General features: G+C 47.1%; 2 protein-coding genes across 2 annotated transcripts in view; one reads left to right on the plus strand and one right to left on the minus strand.

The window, feature by feature from the left end:
• Positions 1–5930, plus strand: part of CCDC113 (coiled-coil domain containing 113) — a 30862-nt gene extending 24932 nt beyond the window's left edge. Inside the window, exons 8-9 of the mRNA XM_061134679.1 lie at positions 4421–4576; positions 5591–5930. Coding sequence (XP_060990662.1) covers positions 4421–4576; positions 5591–5677 — 243 coding nt within the window. The 3' untranslated portion in view covers positions 5678–5930. The remainder of the gene's footprint in view (positions 1–4420; positions 4577–5590) is intronic.
• PRSS54 (serine protease 54) lies at positions 5015–16803 on the minus strand. The gene is made up of 6 exons (XM_061134689.1): positions 16746–16803; positions 14031–14202; positions 11271–11529; positions 10552–10683; positions 6376–6677; positions 5015–5075 (listed from the first exon to the last, which is right to left on the minus strand). Exons 1-6 carry the CDS (start codon positions 16801–16803, stop codon positions 5015–5017), a joined length of 984 nt encoding a protein of 327 aa, XP_060990672.1.
• Positions 16804–19284: the final 2481 nt, after the last annotated feature.

A 19284-nucleotide genomic window follows, 5' to 3' on the forward strand; every position in this document is an offset into this window, starting at 1 on the left:
AGACACTACTGAAGTTTTGGATCAGATCATGCTTTGTTGTGGGGTCTGTCCTGTGCCTGGTAGGGTATTCAGTAGCATCCCTGACCTCAGCCTACTTATTAGATGTCAGTAGCACTCCCCTAACTGTGACAAACAAAAATGTCTCCCGGCATTGCCAAATGTCTCCTGCAGGCAAATAGCTTCTGGTTGAGAACCACTGCCTTACAATAAGCAATTTCACTTTCAGTAGCTTATTCTACTGATATATTTGCATTTTTACAAAATGATGTATACCCAGAAGATTTGTAATCACAGCACTGTTTGTTGTAACAAGAGATGGAGAAGCTAAGTGACTGTGGGTAGGGACTTGTTAAATTATGGTATATCCATACAATGGAAAATTATGCAGCTGTTTAAAAAGAGTAAATTCTTCATGTGCTGATACAGAAGATTCTTCAAGATGTATTGAGGGGGAGAAAAACGTTGGATAAATAAAAGTGAATAGAGATCCCCATAAAGCAGCCTGTCGGGAGCAGTGTGCTCTGGAGTAGGTACTCCTAGATCTCACTTGTTTAATCAAAGAAGAAAACCTTCCTTTGCTTTTGAAGTGAATGCGTTCTCGTTCTATTGGCTCCAACAACCCCAGGCAGGAGGACCCTTGGGGCCCTGCCCCACTCGAAAAGCTCAGCAAAGGTGTCTAAGATAAGGAGCTCTCAGAACTGGAAGATTCAGTCCTCTTTCTTCCTGTCTTACAAAACCACCACAAAGGTTTGGGATTTTGGAATGGGTGATGGTGACTTCGCAGCTTCTTGCAGCTTCTCAAGTGTGTCGGTGTCAGAGACAATGTTGTACAGAGATTGTACCTCCCAGCTTCCCTACTTGGAGAGAAACAGGTGTGGAAATGGAGCAGCAGAAGTGCCTCTTCTAGAATCTAGAACAGAACTAAGCTGATGCTTCTGGAGAAAACTCTCAGAGATAGAAGCCGGCAGAGTTGAGACTGTATACCCAGCTGGAGACCATCTTCATGCTAGATGAACTTCTTCACTGCAGAGTGTCTCCCCTGGAATGTTGCTGTTCATGGGGAGCAAACTTGAATCTATTTACCAACTACCTGGACATTTGCTTGAGAAGCTTCTGAGTCTCAGTTTTAAGATGGAGGGGAAAAGAAAAGGAGCGATCTTTAAGGGAGTCTGATCAACAAGCCCTAGTATATCATTGCTGTGCTGTGCTTAGTCGCTCAGTTGTGTCTGACTCTTTGCAAGCCTCCTCTGTCCATGTGATTCTCCAGGCAAGAATACTGGAGTGGGTTGTCATGCCCTCCTCCAGGGGATTTTTCCATCCCAGGGGTCGAACCCAGGTCTCCCTCATTGCAGGCGGATTCTTTACCATCTGAGCCATCAGGGAAGCCCATGGATACTGGAGTGCGTAGCCTATCCCTTCTCCCGGAGAACTTCCCGACACAGGAATCGAACCAGAATCTCCTGCATTGCAGGTGGGTTCTTTTACCAGTTGAACTACTGGGGAAGCCCAGTATATTATTGAGGCCAATAAATGCCTCCTTGGTCCCTAGGGCAGGTGAAACCGCGCCATCCACTGGCCGCTTCCCCACACCACGAGATGTCTCCAGTGGGCACATTTGCTGAGTTTATTATTTCAAAGTATCCCAGAGGCAGTGATCCCAGATTTAATATGAGGCTCGCCCAGAGATGCCAATTCCTTTTAGGAGAATTTTGTATATTCTAATTTTGTTTTCCCCCAGATTTCTACTTATTGTACTAAAGCCAAATTAATTCCACAAAGGGAAGGGGTTCTTTGGCTCTTGCCTTACCCATGCAGCATACATTTTCATTATTCCTTCCTCTTTCTGGTCCTCATCAGCTTGCAGACATGTTTATATTGCTAAAGGTGTATCAAATTGATACAACTTTGTATGATCATTCTTAAAATTTACTGAGTGCTACTGTGTACCCTACCTTGTGCTAAGAGCTGACAGCCACTTAAGAGTTTCATTGGATTTGCATAACCACTATGTAGGCTATCTGATTAGTCTTGCTTTCTAGATGAGGAAACTGAGGCTCAAAGCAGATATTCACAACCATCTACTTTAACATTGAGAAAGTCTGGAATTTGGTAGCAGGTGTTTGAGAGTGATAAAATTTGTGAAATTTCTGTGCAAATCACTTAATGTTTCTGAGTCTCAGATAGTGATTCCTTCCTACCTCCTGGGATCATTGAGAGCTGAAAGGAGTTGTGTATGTAAGGTGCTTGATAAACTGTAGGCTTTATTATAGTTCTAAACAATGATTTATATCCCTTCATTAATGATCTTCCTGTTATTGTAGTTTAAAAAAGTGAATAAAATTGGCTACTCTTTGGGTCAAAAAAGGTAAATATAGAGATTTCTATCCATTCAAACATATCAAGATTGTCGGGAGAAATATCAACAACCTCAGATATGCAGGTGACACCACCCTTATGGCAGAAAGCGAAGAAAAACTAGAGAGCCTCTTGATGAAAGTGAAAGAGGAGAGTGAAAAAGTTGGCTTAAAACTCAACGTTCAGAAAACTAAGATCATGGCATCTGGTCCCATCACTTCATGGCAAATAGATGGGGAAACAATGGAAACAGTGACAGACTCTTTTTGGGGGGGGGCTCCAAAATCACAGTAGATGGTGACTGTAGCCATGAAATTAAAAGACGCTCCTTGGAAGAAAAGTTATGACCAACCTAGACAGCATATTAAAAACCAGAGACATTACTTTGCCGATAAAGATCTGTCTAGTCAAGGCTATGGTTTTTCCAGTGGTCATGTATGGATGTGAGAGTTGGACTAAAAAGAAAGCTGAGCGCCGAAGAATTGATGCTTTTGAACTGTGGTGTTGGAGAAGGCTCTTGAAAGTCCCTTGGACTGCAAGGAGATCCAACCAGTCCATCCTAAAGGAGATCAGTCCTGGGTGTTCATTGGAAGGACTGATTTTGAAGCTGAAACTCCAATACCTTGGCCATCCAATGCAAAGAACTGATTCATTGGAAAAGACCCTGATGCTGGGAAAGATTGAAGGCGGGAGGAGAAGGGGATGACAGAGAATGAGATGGTTGGATGGCATCATTGACTCAATGGGCATGAGTTTGAGCAAGCTCTGGGAGTTGGTGATGGACGGGGAAGCCTGGTGTACTGCAGTCCACGGGGTCACAGAGATTCGGGCACGACTGAGCGACTGAACAGAACTGAGAGATTTCTAGAAGGATGCAGGAAACCTAAGAGCAGTATACGCTTCTCGGAAGGGGACCCGTGTGCCTGGAGATGGGGGTGGGATGGGAGCTTGTCATGTGCACTTTTATACCGTTTGGATGGAATGTGTTACCTATTCAAAACAATTGTTAAAAGGACAATGCTAATTCCAAATCCACTCAAGAAAAAGACTAGTTAATTTTACTGTATAATAATTTTAAAAAATAAAAATTTAAAAGACAGATTCCTCAAAAAAACTGAATAACCATATGATCCAGCAAGTTGTCTTCCAGGTATATACCCCAAATAATTTGGAAGCAGGAACTTGAACAACAGATATTTGTACACCCAGGTTTGTAGTAGCATTATTTACAATAGCTGAAATGTAGAAGCAATTCAAGTGTCCATTGACAGATGGATGAATAACCAAAATGAGCTGTACATACATGTAACAGAATTTTATTCATCCTTAGAAAGGAAAAAATTTTGACATGCTACTAAATGGATGAACTCTGAAGACATTTACTAAGTGAATATTAGTCATGCAAGAGCAACTATTATATGATTCCACTCATATCTAGAGTAGTCAGATTCATAGAGAGTGGAGGAATGAATCGCCTAGCAGTCCAAGGAACTAAGCTCATTTAAGCCACACAGTGAGACCAAAAAAAATTTTTTTTTAATTCATAGAGACATAAAATAGAATGGTAGTTGCAGGGCCTGTTGGGGAAGGGTATGGGAAGTTAAGTGTTTAATAGATACCGAGATTCAGTTGGGGAAAATGAAAAATTTCTGCAGACAGATGGTGATGAAGGCTGCAAAACAATTCAAGTATACTGAATGCCACAGAGCTGTACATTTAAAAACGGTTAAAATGGGCAATTTCATGTTATGTATATTTTGCATACACACACACACACAAAAACCCTAAGCAATCAAAAGTAAAGCACATTCCTTAATAAAGGAAGGAAAGGAAGAAGGAAAAAAGGAAGGGAGGAAGAAAGACTGTAGACTGCCCTTAGTGTTTCTGAACTGGACAAACATGTCAGGATCTGTAAAGAGTCAGAATCTTGTGATTTCACCCACTCCTTTGAAAATGTAAATGTTGTTTTTAGAACGACATTGAAAGTTACCAGGGCCAGTAAGTCCCAGGAGGCTGGAACTGCCTTGGGAGCCCCACGGTCTAATTGGCCCCTTCCCCCACCCAGGACCGGGCCAAGGCCCTGGCTCTGAACAGGCAGCTCCGGAAGCAGCTGTCTGAGTTCCGAGCTCCACAGGTGATGATGTATATCTGGGAGAAGATCCGCAACGGGGACCTGGAGAAGACCATCAGGATGTGGGAGAGGAAAGTGGAGATCGCAGAGGTGAGTCCCAAGACCCCCAGTGTCTTATGCACTGCCCCCATCCCCATCTTTTGTTTAGGATTTTGTTTTCTGAGCTAAGAATGCAGGCGTTTGGATGTGTAATGTCTATGAGAAGTCTCAGTCATTGCTTCAAGGCTTACACCAAAATAAAAGATGGCTTTTTGAAAAAGTTTTTCCCTTAAAGCTCCTTTTTCTTGTTAGAGACAGGGCCTTTTCAGGTTATCAGGAAGACACTCTGTAGCAATTGTGTGTTTTTAGTTGCTTATTTTCTTACTGAATTCTGGAAGCTTCTGAGCCCCTCTCCCCACCGTGGATAATTAAGTGATTGCTATTTAATACATGGATAAGCCAGGTTTTTAAAAAATGAGATAATAATGGATTTTAATACCACTCAGAGCCTGATTCCATGCATTTACACAGTTGACATGGGTCTTTCCGCTAAGTCCGCAGCCTTTTCATACGGTACAGTGTGCCCGGAAGCCCCCTTGCCCATTGTGAGCTGTGGAGAAGAAAAAGGAAAAGTGCAAATGAAACGCTGCGGTCTAAAAAAAGATAAAAGGGAAGCACTGAGACTGCCAAGGCCAGGTTGCACACACAGGACACTAGAGACAGCCTTAGAGCAGCGCAAAAACCCAGTCAGGTCACTTGGGAAGCTTAGCGTTCTGGCATGTAAACCCCAGGTCCATTTTCCAGGGTGCTTTCTTCTGCCTTTCCCGTGGTCACTTGGCAGCAGGATAATAAACTAGGGTCCAAACATGGGCCCATCATATTTGGGGCCAAGAAGTAGCAGAGAATCACACCAGGAGCCTGCAACTTCTCATTTCACAGAACAGAAACAAGCTCTTTAGGAGAATCTTCCGATGCCCCAAGGTGGCCGGGGGCCACCGCCTGCACGCAGACACTGCGCCTAACACAAGGTCATCCGCGCCATCACAGGGCTGGATGCGGGTGCGATTAGCACAATCCGTTTGTCTCAAATGACTATCTCCCCCCACCCCCTTTCTCCTTTTGTAGATGTCCTTGAAAGGCTACCGCAAAGCTTGGAATAAGATGAAAACCACCAATGAGCAGTTGCAGGCAACTTCCGGCCCTGGGAAATAGCCAGAAGGAAGCTACGGCTGCCAACCAAAAAGTGATCCATTAAAGTCATCAGCTCCTGTCTAAGTCATGGAGTTTGCTCACAGTTCTCTGTGCTGGCTAGGGTCCCCAACTCTCCAGCCAGGATGCCGGTCACCTCCCAGGCCACCTCAGCCCCCTGGGGAAGTGTTTTCACAGCCTGGCCCCGGGAACCCGGGAACACTGAAAGAAACACAGGGCACTCTAATGGTTTGACACTTGTTAGCCCACGTTTAGTTCACAAGCACACACGAAAGCGACCTTCCTGCTCGCGGGAGTGGGGCTAGAGGAGAGGGAGCCGGCCCAAGTCTGAGCCACGGGCCTATCCGCGGCAGCCCAGCTGCGCGACTCTGAGAAAGAGACACCGAAACACAGCATGGTGAATGCCTGGCACTCAGCGTTCTGAGCTTCCTCCTCGGTTTGGAGGGCTAGCTCCTAGACGAAGATCCCATTACCAAAGAAAACGAGCGCAAAGGAAAAATAAGGTAATTTCTTGGGGCTGATGTAACCTGGTCTGGCCTGAAGGGGGCGCAGGCGCCATGGACTCCCCACCGTAGTAGTCATAGTACGTGGGCTGGATGGCCATCTCAGACCCGCCTGGCTCCCTCCGCCCCTTTCCCCGGAAGTCTAGACTCATTTGAGTGCCATTGTCTGGCAGTGAACGCGTGGAATGCACTGTGGACCTTTCTTGTCCTTGCAAGGATAGTCGGGGCCACGCAAGCTGGCTCAGCCCAGCCTGTTTTCTGTGTGTGATGAGATCCCGTGATGAGTAGCTGGGTAAAGGACTGGGGTTCTCCCAGTGATGGAAGGAAGACAGGGGGGAGCTGGTCCTCCTGGTTTTGGACGTGATCCAGTCGCTGTAGTCTTCCACCCTGATGTACAGAAACAGGCCCGGGCATTTCTCCCCTCCTTGGGACAGGATTCCTCTCAGCACCCACAGACTCATTTCCTTCAGCTGGCACATCATTGGGTTTCCCGGGTCCCCCTGTGATAAAGGACAGAAGGCTTCAGGTCTTAGGAAAAAAACGCGCTCTCTCTTTTTAAAAAATATGTCCTAGTGCTATTTACTCTCTGTTCTAGAAAAGTTTTACACTATTCTGGCCTGTTCTCGCTGGTTCTCACTAGAAATGAGGTAAATTATAAGATACTGTTTCTAATCTAGGCCACTGTCCCCACAAATTCCAACAAGATGCCCTTTTCTTTTATCATACAAATTATTTGAAGGCTCCTGCAGTTTGCCTGTAGCTTCCTGGTTCCCATTTCATTTTCTTGCCCCTTTCCAGGCCTTTGAATAAACCCTACCTCTCTTCTGGTTTCTCACTTCTCAAATGTTATTTTGTTCCTTTCTGGCCTGGAATGGGCCGGTTTTTCCCTTCTCTTCTCTGTTTTGTTTCGATTTAAGCTGCTCACACCCACCCACAGTCCAGCTAGGGTCAGAGTCGGGCTCCTGGGGGAGCATATGCCACCAGGCTGGACTCACAGATGAATCAGCCTGGCAGCTGTCAGCCAGGCACCCTGCCCCCGCAATCCCCGTCCAAGACTAGAGAGCTGTCCTCCGGGCCTCTGGAGCTCTGCCATACAGACTTGATCTCCCTTCAGGTGAGTGGGCAGGAGCCTGACACAACTGGCTGGACATGTACCTGGCGGGTTACCTAATTCTCTGAGCTAAACTGGGACTCAGTTCACCTCTGTGACACCGGCCGAGGTCCTAGCACAGTGCCTGACCTACAGGATACACTCAGTAAACAATTAGCTGCTATTGCCCTGGTGTTGAGAAAAGGCCATCGTTTTTACATGAAAAACTGAGAAATCTGGAAGAAGAAATAAGGCAGCAACTAGGAATAATTTATCTTAACTGTCCTCTCCCGCCCCCATCCCCCAGGCCTCGTCTTAAAGGAATACCTGCTCCCCAGCCCTGGCCCATGGTCCTCTTGGTCCATGTGGGGGTGGGTTTATCATCAAAGGCTGGGCGATTACACTTCACTCTCACTGTCTGGACTGAGGCATGGGGGAGGGGGCTAACAGTTGACAATAGCAAACAGTCTGAACAGATTCAACCATGAGAATCAGAGAGGCGCAAAAGTGGTCACATCAGTCCCTGCCGGTTGCCAGGCCTCGGTGCCCGAGCCTTCTTGGGTGTCTATGCACTTGCAGCCTCTTTCACTGAACCCTCCTTTTTCTGAGGAAGCCGTGCCAGAACAGAAATGAACAGGAGAAGACAAGAGCCACTCCGCAAGCAGGGCCAGGGGAGGCGTGCTCGGCAAGGCTGCCGTAATTCCCTGGTTGTCTCACGGCCACACACACACATGAGGATAACATTCTGGATTTCGTTCTGTGCCTCTCATCAGATGGAAGGGGATGCTTGAGTATGGAACTCTTAATTTTTCAGCTTTTCACACTCTACTGTTTTCATCCCTTTCTGCCAAACAGCAGAAGGTAGAAACTTCATCCCAGAGCCCTGGCCAGTCCTCCTGGGACTGGTGAACAGGCTCTTTCTTCTGCACCCTGTTGTGTCTGCCTGGGGCACAGAGGGTTTCTGGCCATGCATGGAGTAATCTCCACTGTGTTCACCAGACCCACTCCCAGTTTGTTTTAACTGTGTTTTTACAGCTTGAGGGAGAAAAGGAATGCAGTTCAGGATAAATGGTTTGACAAATGATTGTGTGGTTGCCATCCCTGGCTCTCGGGTGGTTTTGCAAGCTGCTGTTCCACTCAGATGTAGAATACGCTGCTTTTTCTCTTCTCCATAACCTGTAAGGCTGAGACCTCTACAGCACAAGCAATGGAGGCAAAAAGTACCAGCTGCTCCTCTGGAGCAGTCTCAGTTCATCTCCCGGGGGAGCGACCCTTTCATTGGGCAATCCTCAACCTCAACATTCAGCAAAAGCCTTAACAGTTTGGGAAGAAGGAGGAGTGAATTCAGAGTGATTCGGCTTCTGTTGGGTCTCTGGGGACTCATTAGAGCAGACACGTGAAAGTGAAAGTCGCTCAGTCGTGTCCGACTCTTTGAGACCCCATGGACTGTACAGTCCATGGAGTTCTCCAGGCCAGAATAACTGGAGTGGGTAGCTTTTCCCTTCTCCAGCAGATCTTCCCGACCCAGGAATCGAAGCAGGGTCTCCTGCATTGCAGGTGGATTCTTTACCAACTGAGCTATCTGGGAAACCCAGAGCATACACTGAACCCAGGTGAATTATTCTACATGTGAGAAGTGTGGCTTTGAGGACTCCTGGACACTAGAACACAATTCCTGGGACTCTAGCTAGACAAGGCACTGTTTCTTTTAATGGTCTGAGACAGTTTGAAAGCATAATTCTCTTAAAAAGCAAAGGACTGTCTACAGGTGTGCTGCAGTTAAAAACCCATCTGAATTTTGTGGGTGGTTTAAAGAAGTGATCATTTAGACTGTAAGCAGTTTGTGTGTGCTGTGTGCCAAGTCGTTTCAGTTGTGTCTGACTCTTTGCGACCCCATGGACTGTAGCCCGCCAGGTTTCTCTGCCCTTGGGGATTCTCCAGGCAAGAATACTGGAGTGGGTTGCCATGTCCTCCTCTAGGGGGTCTTCTCAACCCAGGGATCAAACTGGAGTTTCCTGCATTACAGCAGATTCTTTACCCCTGAACCACTGGGGAAGCCTGCAAGGAGTTTACCATATTCCTATGCATCTAAGATTCTCTTAAAACTTTCTATCTTTGAAATGGGATGTGTCTTTTAATCAGTTGATTCCAGAATTTCCATGCACTTTTCTTCCAGCATTTTTTCCTTCTCAATATTACATAAAATAATGGTGTGCTCTACAGCTGATAGTATCTGGATCTGATGAAGCGTGCTCTAGATTGACGTAGTGGCTGATGACAGGATTTTGCTAAGTAGCTACATCTTCTTCTGTATTTTAACACATTCTCTAAGAAGTTGCTACAATCCCGCATCTGACAGAGCTCAGTACAATGTCGGTTCAGTCGCTCAGTCGGGTCCAACTCTTTGTGACCCCATGGACTACATTGCAGTACAATGTAGAACACTCAGTAAATGTTAAACCGGCTCTGGGAGAGCAAACTTATTGTCTGATGAAAGGCAATCCTTCATGCTTTTGCAGTGAAATGACTTTGAGAAAGAATTGTCCACATCTAAGTATTTTTTCCCTTTCTCTTAAAAAAACTTTCCCTTAGCCCTCTGAAAAAATTTTCCCACTGGGGAATCCTGAAGACTATTCTGAGAAAAGTGGTTGATGGAGTAGAGGAGGGAAACTTTGGAAGTCTGGCAGACCTGGGTTCTCGTCTTTAATGTTTATTAACTGTGTGGCCCTGGTAAGCCACGCTTTTTCCAGGTATAAATACAAGGGCCATGGACAGGTGTTTGTGAATTCTGTGTATCTTCCTGAGGCAGTAGGACAGCCCACATCCAGGTAGAGGGCAGGGTTTCTTATCGGAAAAAAGAAACCCAGTAACTGATGAGCAATAGCATCAGTCTAGGTTCCAAAGAAGCCAATTATAGTGAGTCTGTGCTGTAAGCACACTCAACAGATATCCCCATGTGGGGCTGGGACTCATTCTTTCAGACTTTTAGCTCATGAAAAAACATGTTACTTAGCCATGCTTAGTTATGTCACACTGACAACGGTGACTGGTTAGTCCATTCAGCAGATGGTTATTGAGCTTTTTATTATTATTATTTTATTTTTTATTATTATTATTGAGTTATTGAGCTTATTTGCCAAGTGCTGCTCATCCTAGAGATATCTATGAGTCCCAAGTGACAGTCCCTGACCACACGCAGCTCACCATCCAGCCAGGGGGAGTCCCCAAGCCCCCCGTGAAGTAACCTCTGCTTACTCTCAGCTTCTGTTCCACCGTGTTCTTACCAAGCAGACAGCGTTGGTCTCCATCTCTAGGTGGTTGCCACATCCTGTTTTCTGCACTCTGTCTAAGGGACACGAGTCAATGTCTTTCACGGAGATTTTCCTCAGGATACTCATTGTCATGTGATTTCCTGTCTGGACCATGCAACAGAGAGCCCAAGAATTATTAACAGGAAGACATTCCCCCAAGTCAACTCAACTACAACTCATATATCAGATGGGAGTCAGTAAGAAATGTTTAATAAACCCCCTTTTCCTCATAGAAATCACAACTTGTGTCTGGCTTTTTTACTGAAGACTACCTTTGTGAAAGCCAAGAAGCTGAATGTGAAAGCAGGCAGAGAATGTTTACCCTTTCTTTTCTTTTTCTTGTTTGCTTCCCAAGAATCAGAGAAAATAAGGATGGGTCAGAGAAGAGGACTGAAAGCTCTGGTTCAGGGAATGATGTCCCCTCGCCCCTCAGTAACCTTGCAGTCATTTCAGGCATTCGCTACCCATGTATGTCCAATTTTGGTGTAAGGTTAAAAGAAAAAGGACCAAATGTAAAAGTGACCTCAAAGAGGGCAAGTGCTGGGAATCCTGACCGGTTCAGTGGGGGTTCCAGCCCAACTCCAGAACCTCAGGCCACCTGAATTATTGAGCTAAGCCCTGGAATGGTTCACCCTGGTCACCCCCACCACTGGCACACACACAGCCTCCTCTAGGAGAAGGAAGCCATTAACTGCAGATGTGGGGTTCCATCCTGCCACCCAGCAATTCAGCAGGAGTGGCGGCCTGTTCAGCTTTCGGCCGAGGAAGCAGATGGGCTGGACCAGGCTGTTGAACTGCATCGCCGTGTCTGTCTTCAGGAGGGCTATGTTATTTCTCATCGTCTTATTGTCGAAGTCCTCATGGATGATGATGGTGTTGATAGGATACTCTTCATGAGCGATCAGTTTTGCATCCATCTTAGCTATACCAATTATAGCCACAGCATCCTTCCTGGAGAGAGAGAAGAGGGAGGTCTCGAGAAGCCGAGGCACCGAGGAAGCTTCACACGTCCCTGTTTTCGTGTGTATTGATTTTTCTGCTCTATCCAACTCATCTTCCTGGGGCTACTTTTTACTCACCTTTTTGAACCCTGTCCCCAGGAAATTTTTTTTTTTTTTCATTTTATTGAAGTGTAGTTGATTTACAATGTTGTATTAGTTTCTGGTATACAGAAAAGTGATTCAGTTTATATATTCAGTTCATATATATTATATATGAAATACATGAAACATTCATATATTGTATATGAAATATATTTCATACATATAAATGTATTCCATATATTATATACACTATATTACAATAATATATTTTATTTTTCACATTCTTTTCCATTATGACTTATCACAAGATATTGAATATAGTTCCCTATGCTATAGTAAGACTTTGTCATTTTTAGATTTTATAGTACTTTGTCAGGAAATCTTTTCTGAACCCCTACACTTGTGTCATCATCCTTTAAAGATTCTTCTATCTTACAAGCATATAGCCTACCACCTAAAGATAATCTGGTATGTTATGGCTGATTATCTTTCTTCTATGCTTATTTATTTGTGGGTCTAAAGTTAAAATGAAAGAAAAACTTTTAAAGCCATAGATTGGAGTAATAATGTAAACCCTGGCAATAATCAAATGGTGTAACAAAAACTGAAAAGAAAGCAGAGGTAGGTTGCATACACCAATTTTCTCATCTTTCATGGGAGTCTAAACTGTTATTTATTTACAGCTAATATATGAAATAACAAGAGTGTGCAGACATTAAAGTACATAAGTAACCTATTAACACTGAGTGGTCATGAGGAGAGAAGGAAAGAGTGAAACGATAGGAATTCTGGCATCAGCCATGGGAGAGTCTTGAGAGGATGATCCAGAGAGAAACAGAAGACTTGGGTATTTTCCATGAAATTATAACTCTAAGATGAACACATTTGTAAGAAAACAAATTCAAGCTTCCCATATCTGTTAGAAGAGACCTATGAAACAAAGCCATATAATGAAAAGGAAAACTGGAAGCAAGAAAAACAGAAGACATAATCTAAAAACAAAAAGCAGGAGTTTTATTCTGAATATCAGAGCAGAAAAGCATGCAACAAGACAAAGAAAGGCTTCTCATGGTGATAAGGAATTTGATCTACAATGAAGAATTCATTGCAACAAGTGACACAATGTTCATGAATTAAATTCCAGGAAATGAAAGAAAAGCCAGGAGTTTGTAATTTGCCTTGGTCAGCCCAGGAAAGATCAAGTAGACTCCATGCTCCAATTTTATATATTAAATTATATTCCAAGGACAGAGGTGAACTTTTTAATTTACCTATGAAAATAGTCACACGGACCATGTAGACAACATGAACGAATTCCTTAATAGATCACCTTGCCGTCTAACTCAAAATTAAATCATGCTAGGAAACAAAGCATCCTATCGCCTGGATATTTTTAAATGGTCTTTAATAAAACCCGGAGTCAAAAAGGAAATCAACCAAACCAGCAGATCAGATAGAAAATAGCAGAAATGAAATCGCTAAGAAGAAAACAACCTCTCTGGCGGGCTGGTGGGCAATATATGTAGCACATATGGTGTTTTTTTTTCTTAAATCTGGTTTAAAAGAATGTCCCTTTACTGTAAACCATTTGGAGAATACAGAGAAGTTCAAAGAAGAAAACAGGAATCATGGGTGCTCTGAGCATCCAGAAATGGGCTCTCTTCAAGTGTTCGTGTATTTCCTTCAACCCTTTTCTCTATGTGCGTATATTTGTGGCAGTCTCATGGTTAAGGTCTGAGGTTTAAGTGTTTTATTTATTTATTTATTTTATTAGTTGGAGGCTTATTACTTCACAACATTTCAGTGGGTTTTGTCATACATTGATATGAATCAGCCATGGATTTACACGTATTCCCCATCCCGATCCCCCCTCCCACCTCCCTCTCCACCCGATTCCTCTGGGTCTTCCCAGTGCACCAGGCCGGAGCACTTGTCTCATGCATCCCACCTGGGCTGGTGATCTGTTTCACCATAGATAGTATACATGCTGTTCTCAATTCCCTTAACAAGACTCCTTGTTAGGAGTCTTATCAGTTCCCTTAACAAGATAAACAGTAAGGACCTCTAAGTGTCAAGAGTCCGTGCCTTTGTGATTGTAGTACATAAAATGGGAGCCAATATCCTTCCTACAGAGGATGGCGAGCGCATCCTTTCACTCCACAGTGGTGCAGCTCTTAGTCTTTACTGCAGAGAAGACACAGACTGTGCCGACCTTGGCAGCTGGTGATTTTAGGACCCTCAAGCTCACGGCAAGCCCTGAGCTGGTAAAAAAAAAAAAAAAAAAAAAGCCGTGTTGCCCTGACACCACGAATCCACCTTCCAGGCTTCCCCAAGCCGAGCAGGAAGCAGAGTCCCCCGGAGCCCACCCGCCTCAGTGGGCTGTGTCGGCTCCAAAGCGGGGGTACTGGCCTGTTCTGAAAGGTGGACGCGATGCTGAGGATCCAGAAGTCACTGAGGATGGTGCCGAAAGTCAGGTGGGTGTACTGAGAATCCTGCAGCGACACCACCCACGGGAACTCCTTCTCTTCCACCAAACCCTCCTCGGAAGTGACCGCAATGTTGCTTTTCTGGATGCCGCAACCTGGAGGGGGTGTGCAGGCGCCTGACTGCCGGGCAAGCAGCTGGAGGCCTGTGGCCGCAACCACCACCGCCACATCAGACCTCAGGACCCGCTCGCTCTCCTGCCGTTTCCCCCACTTCTTCTGGCTCTCCATAACCAAACCACCCTTGTTTATTTTCCTAGGAGGTCTTCTTCCCCATCAAAGACCCTTGGTGACATCTTTGAATCTGAAAATGTTAGGCTAGCGATGATCACTCTCGTCTATTGCACGCTTAACTCTTAGCAGATTTGTTGTTTGTTTAGTCACTAAGTCGGGTCCAACTCTTTGTGACCGCATGGACTGTAGCCTGCCAGGCTCCTCTATCCAGGGGATTTTTCCAGGCAAGAATACTAGAATGGGTTGCCATGTCCTTCTCCAAAGGATCTTCCTGACCCACGGATTGAACCCACATCTCCTGCATTAGCAGGCGGATTCTTTACCGCTAGGGGCTTCCAGGTGGCTCAGTGAAAAAGAATTCCCTGCCAATGAAGGAGACCAGGGAAGTCCCACTTAGCTTATACTAAGCTGTTTATCTGAAATCTTTCATATATATCAGCAGTTCTTAAAGTGTAGTCCGGGACCTTCGGGAGTCCTCAAGACCCTTTCTGGGTCTGCCAGATTAAAACTATTATCTGGACACCGGGTCCCAAGTCCAGTTGGCCCCTTATGCGTTGGGACTTGGGGAGAGCCACTCACCTTTCTGGGCTTCGGTTTCCTTTTATGAGAGGTGGGGTAATGCACACCTCTCACAGGAGGAGAGGTGTGTCCCCATGACTGATAATGCTGAGCCCAGTGGATGATGGCATTACCCACCCCCGCTGCTCTGGCAGCCACTGCCTGAGTACCCAGCGTGTGTGTTCCTGGGTGCTGTGTGTCACGTGGTGGGTAGCCCCGGCTGACAAGGTCAGGTCATCGGTGGCTTCTTTTTCATCCATTCATCTAACTACACACACAGCCCTGCCGAGTTAGGGGCTGGGCTAACGGGACACATTTCAGGGTCCTGTCCCCACCCCAGGGGAGGTCCCAGTGCATGGGGGAGACAGACACGCTGAAGAGTGACAGTGTACAGAGAGACCTGTGACACAAGAGAATGTCCCCAGAGTACCCAGAAGAGGGGACATGGGTTTTGCCCAGAACATGAAGTCTGGGAGGGCTTCCCCCAGGAGGTGACCTCTGAGGTGAGCACCAGTGGCAGAGCGTTTCCAAACCGTGATGCTGGAGTTGACTGAATATTCAGTGCAGTCATCAAAGGACCACTCCGTGCCAGGGTACCATGTGATCAGATTCACATCTCTGTGAATTGACACTTGGAGACTTTGCTGGAACAGTGACAGAGCTGGTTGTTAGCAGGATGATGGCTGCAAGGCCGTCAAGTGCTTCAGGGTCACCAGAGATGGGAATTCTGATTTGTTTGTTTTTTTCCACAGGATATTGGCCATCTGTGGTGAACAAGGCACTAACCAACCCTTCCTCATGCAGCAAGAATCTATAAGTGTGTGATGACTTTTACCTTTTCAAAGTTCTCGTTGGCTGATTCATTCATTCATGACCTTTCAAAATCCTTGAAAGGCCAGGATATAATGAGGAAATCTGTCCCAGAGATGAAATGTTGGCCCCCGGTCACTTGCCTGAGGCTTTTTAAGAGGGGAGGAGAGGCCTTTCCTGTGTTTTGTCTCCTTGGCCTGCAAGGAGGTGGAGGAGGCCAGGAAGGTGGGTTGGTCCCCTTGGTGTGTGTGCGCATGTGTGGGGAGCTCTCTTGTGTCTCCTGTTTAACTCCAGGAAGACAGGAGGGAGCCAGTTGGGGTGGCAGGAGCTGGCACAGAGGCTGCTTTCATCAGGTGCCCCACCATCTGCCCCGTTCCAGGCTGGAATCTATAACCTGGGGATCGGGGAGGTGACTGCAGCTGCCACTTCTGCCGACTGAGGCCAGGCAGCCTCTAAGGCACCTCTCCCTGCCCCTGGGCCCAGCCCTGCAGCTGGGGATCAGTTCAGAGGTAATGTTAAAAGTTTAAGGATAAAGGCCTTCATCCGAAGCTGAAATAGAAATACTTGGAAGGCCTGGTTCCCAAATGCATAAGACACATCTTGCCCTCCGCTTCCTCACCCCTGCACTCCAGCTCAGGAAGGATGGAGCCTGGAGGATATGTCCTGGGGAGAGCAGGGGCGGGGGCTGGGAGTGGAGAGCATGGCAGGGGCTCATGCCAACCCCCCCTGCCCCCCTCGCCCCAGGGGGGCCCTCTCTGTAGCCTAAGCTTTATTTTCCTAACCAGACTCTCTCCGAGGACTAGTCCTGACACCAGACTGCTCAAGCCCAGTGTCCTACATCCACCCCCGACGTTCCACTTCTTCCCCTGGTTCCCTCCACCAACTCATGCTGCCCGGAGCAAGGCGTCGTGAGTCACCCGCCCCCGAGTCCATCTCTGGACATTAAAAGGACAGTTTCCTTTTCTGGGATGATTCCCCCTGCCACGTCACACGGTCAGCTGAAGTCGTGACGGGAGAGCAAAGAAGGAAGCTCACTCACTGGCAGACGTGTGGGAGACGCAGAGCAGCAGCAGGAGTGCCCCTCTCATCGCTGCCATCCCCAGAGACGGCCGCAGCAGACACCATGGGCAGCTGTGAACACAGAAGTGCCGGGCACCTGGCCTTCTCCTCTCCTCCCCGAGCTGGTGACATCCCTCACCCCCACCCCCGTATCAGAATCCCTGTCCCTTGCCTTTCCACCCACAAAACTTCCACGACACGGGAATCAGACCTGTTAGGTCCCTGTTCTTTGGTTCTGAGCAGTAAGGAGGCCAGGACCAGCTGCCCAGCCCTGATGTTCAGCCAGTGACTCGTAAGACGGCCCAAGGAGAGGAGGTAGCCACGCTGGTTGGTCTTCTGCACAACCCCGCCAGGGTCCCTGGGTTTCCCCACAGCGTCAGGTCTCAGAGAAAGGTTATTTTTTGACTCGTGGAATTCAACTCTTGCCTTAACTCTGTAGCCATAGGATGCCGCTGAAAAGCACAATGCGGGGGATCTGTAAAAGCCCACCCTGGTTTTGCCCCTCTTATGGGTTTCCCTGGTGGCTCAGATGGTAAAGAATCCGCCTGCAACGCAGGAGACCTGAGTTCGATCCCTGGGTTGGGAAGATCCCCTGAAGAAGGGAAAGGCTACCCACTCCAGTATTCCTGCCTGGAGAATTCCATGGACAGAGGAGCCTGGTGGGTTACAGACCATGGGGCCTCAAAGAGTCGGACACAACTGAGCAACTGAACACACTAAACTCTGCTGGCTTAAGTAATGCTGGGTTTCTTTTCACTGATGACAGCTCAGATTTTTACACGGTAACCGCCCCAGCATTTTGCTCAGTTCATTCACACAGTAACCCTGTGAAGTGGACACCGTCATCATCCCCATTGTGTGTGTGTGTGTATGTGTGTGTGTGTAAAGTCGCTGAGTTGTGTCTGACTCTTTGCAATCCCATGGACTGTGGCCCGCCAGTTTCCTCTGTCTGTGGGATTTTTTCCAGGCAAGAATACTTCAATGGGTTGCCATTTCTTTCTCCGGGGGATCTTCCCGACCCAGGGATTGAAGCCCTCATCCCCATTTTACAGATTCAGAAACTGATACTCAGAGACCATAAGAATCCCACCCAAGGTCAGCCAAGGCTGCCCGGTCATGGAGCTGGAGTTCAAAGCCCAGGCGTGCTCCTCCATCCTCTGCATCACCAGGCCTACCCTCGCCTCAGACAATGCACAAGGGCCCTGGGAACCCGCGCGGGCTGTTCTCAGTCACCATGTTCCGCTCATGATGCCAGACGTTTCTTGCCGTCAGGATGGTTCTCAGAGTTCTTCCGTGAACTGCTCCTGCAAAAGGAGAAGTGAACTCACTCTGACCTTATACCACAGAGCTCAACCTAGGGATTCCTTCTAGCACCTTGGGAAGAATATTCCATTGTGGCATCATGGTTACCATGGAGCCACAAAGCAAACGTCTGGACATGGGGACACGGGAGGAGCGGGGATGAAAAGCTGGCCTGTTTCATAAACTTGGCAGGGCTATTCTGGAAGCCTGCCTCTCCCCAAGTCTGGCTGAGACAACTTCCCTTTCGCCAGGTCACAGCACCCTGTCCAGTCACGGCCGTGGTCTGTCTGCCTGCTCGGCACCCGCCCTGTGTCTACATGAGTCTGTCCGACTGGAGGGAGGAAGCCCACGACTTGGAAGGGTTTGGTTTTTCCAACCCCGACAGCATTCTTATACTCCCAGTGTGGTTTCCTGGAGGCTCAGCCCAGTTTTCTTTAGCCCCCCAGCTTGTGGGTCCACGTGGAGCTACCAGAAGTGCCTTGCCAGACCACAATTGCTAGGTGGATCTGCATCCAGCAGCTACAAGCAGCCCAGGCTTCAGCACAAGGGCCAGGACTTCAGAAAAGTGTTGACAACGTTGTGGTCAGATGTAATTCCCCAGACCCAGAGGGCTGCTGGCATTGACTGGACAGATGAATGACTGATAGGTAAAGGATGGCTGGATAGAAAGCAAAGCCTGACGAGAGAGAAACCAAGGCCTCCTTCCCTTCTTGGTTTCCTTAACATCCATGCTGTGTGCCTCGCCAGCCTGCATCACCTCCAACCCCAAGGAGGGAGAATGGAATGGGAAAGATTTTTGGCAGTGGGAGAAACCGGAGTTGCTGATCCTTCAATATGCTCTGCATATTGCAGGTCTCAAAGAGTTTTCACAATTTCTCATTCAGGACTCACAATCACCCTTGCCAGGATGAGGGAATTACCCAAGCTTTCCAGGTGGAAACACCATGCCTCAGGGTGGGAAAGTCACTTCCTAGAGCCGAACACCTGGGAAACAGGGGCAGGATTCCAACCTTTCAACTCCAGGGTGGTCAACCAGCTCCAAGTCGGCATTTCTCAGCCTGGACCACATGCTTGATAGGGGATGGAAGTAGAATCAGTGATTGGGGCAAAGTCGGAGGCTGCTCTTGAATGGGGATGCTGACGTTAGTACCCAAGATGTTGACTCTCTCCAGATTCCTTCTTAAATTTCTGCAGAAAAGAAGCCATGTGCAAGCTGC

This window comes from Dama dama, chromosome 4 (genome assembly GCF_033118175.1).
Source record: "Dama dama isolate Ldn47 chromosome 4, ASM3311817v1, whole genome shotgun sequence".
NCBI classification, from domain to species: Eukaryota; Metazoa; Chordata; class Mammalia; order Artiodactyla; family Cervidae; genus Dama; species Dama dama.

Bases quoted from the DNA above. Each gene is read 5' to 3' on its own strand.
- PRSS54 (XM_061134689.1), bottom strand. From the start codon at position 16,803: ATGGCAGCGATGAGAGGGGCACTCCTGCTGCTGCTCTGCGTCTCCCAC. The intron at 11,530-14,030 runs GCCAGTACCCCC...CTCTCTCTCCAG, and splicing joins GCGTCCACCTTTCAGAACAG to GAAGGATGCTGTGGCTATAA. The intron at 6,678-10,551 runs GTAAGAACACGG...CCTTTATCACAG, and splicing joins AGACCAACGCTGTCTGCTTG to GGGGACCCGGGAAACCCAAT.